At 49.8% G+C, this 3,397-nt stretch overlaps 1 protein-coding gene across 1 annotated transcript in view; it reads left to right on the top strand.

Moving 5' to 3' along the window:
- The first annotated feature begins 357 nt into the window (after positions 1 to 357).
- The window catches only part of LOC103266242 (homeobox protein SIX1), a 7,835-nt gene continuing 4,795 nt past the window's right edge, over positions 358 to 3,397 (top strand). Inside the window, exons 1-3 of the mRNA XM_008063863.2 lie at positions 358 to 559; positions 919 to 1,106; positions 2,787 to 2,918. Of these exons, the coding sequence (XP_008062054.2) occupies positions 358 to 559; positions 919 to 1,106; positions 2,787 to 2,918 (522 nt within the window). The remainder of the gene's footprint in view (positions 560 to 918; positions 1,107 to 2,786; positions 2,919 to 3,397) is intronic.

Genomic DNA, 3,397 nt, shown 5'->3' with positions numbered 1-3,397 from the left:
AAGAACCTTGACAACACAAAACTCATTTACTAATGGACTGGTTTAGGGTTTCTCTTCTCTGGGTCCGCAAATCTCCCTGCCGGAGCCCCGGGCCTATTCAGACCTCGCGGGGAGCGGCGTCCCCCAGGAGGCAGGTGGGCGGCTGCTCCGGCGCCACGCGGGCCTTCGGGCCGGGGCTCCCAAGGGTCGAGGGCACCCAGAGTCTCCGAGTAAGCAGAGGGAAAAAGATGGATTTTGTCATTTCCTCTGGGACTTGGGGACTCTCCCAGAGCGATGACACTAATTTACTGAAGAAACACGATGCCCTTCCCTTCCAAACATCTGTGGGTAGAGTAAGGATCCTCTCCGTCGTTCTCGATGGCGAAAGAGTTCCAAAAAACGGACCGAGAGCCCCAAAGCGTCTGGATCCCAGCCAGAAGGGATGCTGGTGGGTCCCAGCTAGAGGTTTTTGAACCAAGGCCTTCTGTCAGCCCAGCCGAGGGACCCCAGCAGTTCCTAATGCTTCTGCGCACCCGACGGTTACCTGCACCGAGGAGGCACCTGGGAGCCGACACCCGGGGTTGGTCTTCCCCACCAGCCTCTGGGGCCGCGCGGCGGGCGAGAGTCGCTCGTTCCCTTTAAATCTCCGGCGCATCTCTGCTTTTCGTGCGATGCGCATTGACAGCAAAGGTTTTATGTTACCAGAACAAACTCAAACCTTTCTGTGCGCGATTTAAAATGGACCATTTGGTTTATGCGGTTTGTAAATTCATGTCATTTTACCTCTTTTAGTGGTTTTCAGTGAAAGGTTCCATTTTGGGAAACCTTATATATCCGAGCCAATAATTAGCATTTATAACAATTGGTTCTTCTAACCGAGGGGATCGAAATAGCAGGTGGGCTGCTCAGTGCATAGCGCACAGCACTCTTCCTTTCTAGTCACGCGAGCTATTGGACTAAAGCAGAGGGAAAAGTTTGGAGGGCCCCGGCACGGCCTCCGAGGGAGAGCCGCCTCTTCTCAGTCTACCTCGGTGCCCGCAGACAACAGCTTCCACACGTCGTCTTCCCAGTTGTCGCCGACCTCTAGGACGTTCTGGTGCCTTTTGGAAAGAGATAAAAAGACGTGGGCAGGGAGGTCTGGAGAAAGCCGGAAAAAAAGGTGGTCCCTTGGTGTCTAATTGCCATCTCTCTGCTCTCTCTGTCATCCCCTGTAAATTTATACCTGCCCTTATTTGCTCAAGCTACGCCTCGTTCCCTTATACAAAATTGTTAATTATAAAGCACGCCCCATACTCAACATACCGTTTGTCTTTTAAGGGACGTGGCTGTGCTTACAGTCCACCCTCCTCTCTCCCCAGCCCTCCCCCCCCAGCCATTGCAATTGTGGGCATTTGCTCCAGCCTTTAGGGTTATTAACTGATTTTTTAGAGGCGGGTTTAAGCCTCCGTTCCGGTCCTCACACAGCTGCCATGTCAATAAGGACTGTTCCAAGTGGAGACATTCCTTCTGGCAGGACACTGCAGCTCCTTGAGACTTCATCTGAAACATCATGAGTGCTAAAATAAGATGAGAGGGAAAATTACCAGACACATGGCTTTGGGCTCTGTGGTGCCAGGCGTCCAGTTTAGAAAGTAAGTCATTGGGCACACCATGTGGCAGGAGCTCTTGAGAAAGAATACACACCCCATTAAATGCATTTAAAAAAAAAAAAGCCTAAATGTATTGAAATGTCAGTATCTGCTTCCAAAGTCTAATTGCATGGGATATGCAAGAGTTTCAGAGATGCAGACATTATGTGGGAGTTCAGAACGGGAGCAGCTTCCTGTCTACTTGGAATCTCCCAGGTGGCAGCCCTGAGGTGGGAACTCGTTATGAGTTTAAAATGTAAGTTGCAGGGTGCACTGGGCCAGGTGCATGGTTTTAAAACCATATAAATAATACAAGGGGAAATCTGGATGCTGCTTCTCCTTCTCCCACTTACATCTCAACGTGCAAAAGTTCCTGTCATGCTGAAAGAATCAAAACATATTTAAAGAAGACAAGCTAGTGTAAGAAGCCTAGAGTTCCTCACCACTCATGAAGAGGGCGCATTGAAATCAAAAGCATTTTTGAAGTGTGCTTAGAATTCTGCTTTGGACTTATCTCATCAGAGATAAGTATAGTCATAAAGTCACTCTCTTTGCACCCTTGGGTTTCCCTTATCTCTACGCATTGTTCTTATCTCCTGCCAGTCTCAGCTACTGACAATAGATTATCTTTGTTTAGAGAGGCTAATTGTTTTCAAAATCTTTTTAATAATTGCTTTGGAACAAGGTGTGCAAATGAGGCTTAAGATAATTACAGTTCCATTTGTTTGTGCAGTTTTACTAAGCATTCTCCACACATAAACAAAATAGCAGATGATGGGACTTAAATTGCAGGACATCTCTCATTCCCTGGCAGCCAAACAGGCCTGCATTGCTGTCTACACACACACACACACACACACACACACACACACACACACACACACACACACACACCTCTTTATTTAATCTTCTTGGAGCCGCTGTCGTCCTCGCTTTGAGGGCAGTGTCCCACTCAGAGCAGGGCAAGGATTATGTTACAGCCGGACGGTTATTGGAGCCGGGCACAGTTTTATTTAATTTACACCCCATCCAGCGCCTTTCGTATGAGGTTCCCAAAGCATTTTTGCTAATAGCAAGTAAAGCTTCTCGGCATTCCTCAGTAGCAGAAGTGGTATTGGAAAACGCAACTGCGCACATGGGAAAACTGAGTCCGGTTTAACCTGCCGGTTTCATCCATAGAACGTTAAGACCAAATCACACAGGAACTCTTGGAGTGTCTATCTGATCGGCGAGTATGCTCCAGACAGCTTTTCTCCTGGTCTCAAAACGTGGCAGCCCTTTGAGAACCGGGAAAACGCTGTCCTGCTGGGAGTACTTGTGTGCCCTTTGGAGGGGTGGTGGGGTTTGGTGGGGGTTGGTGGGTAGAGGGAGGAGGAGGTGGCCCTCCGGAAGGTGATGGGGGTTGGTAGGAGGGAGGGAGGTTGGGCTCCTGGAGCTGAAGCCGACCTGGAGAGAAGCAACTCTTCCAGCGGCTGCGGGCGGGGGCCTTGGACTGCTCTTGTATTATTTATCGCGTTCCATAAGCTATTCATCAACCCATTATTTATTCATTCCAACATTAAGGTAATTAAATATGAGCTCACCGGGAAAGGGCAAGTCTGCGAGGGATGGGGACAAGAGTACGGAGGCAGAGGAGGGGAATTAAGGTTCGAAGTCATCGATTTGTGCAAAGATGTGCGCGGCTCCCCTTAGGTGATAATGGAGATGGGACCCGGGTCGCTGGGTCCGGACTCGCTCACCCACTCACCGCCCCCTCACGCCCCGCAGCGCAGCTCCCTCTCTCCGACCCC

This window comes from Carlito syrichta, unplaced genomic scaffold (assembly GCF_000164805.1).
Source record: "Carlito syrichta isolate Samal-C Ts95f unplaced genomic scaffold, Tarsius_syrichta-2.0.1 Scaffold99436, whole genome shotgun sequence".
Lineage (NCBI taxonomy): Eukaryota > Metazoa > Chordata > Mammalia > Primates > Tarsiidae > Carlito > Carlito syrichta.
Note: the sequence above shows the minus strand (reverse complement) of the source record. Positions and strands in the feature narration are given on the sequence as shown.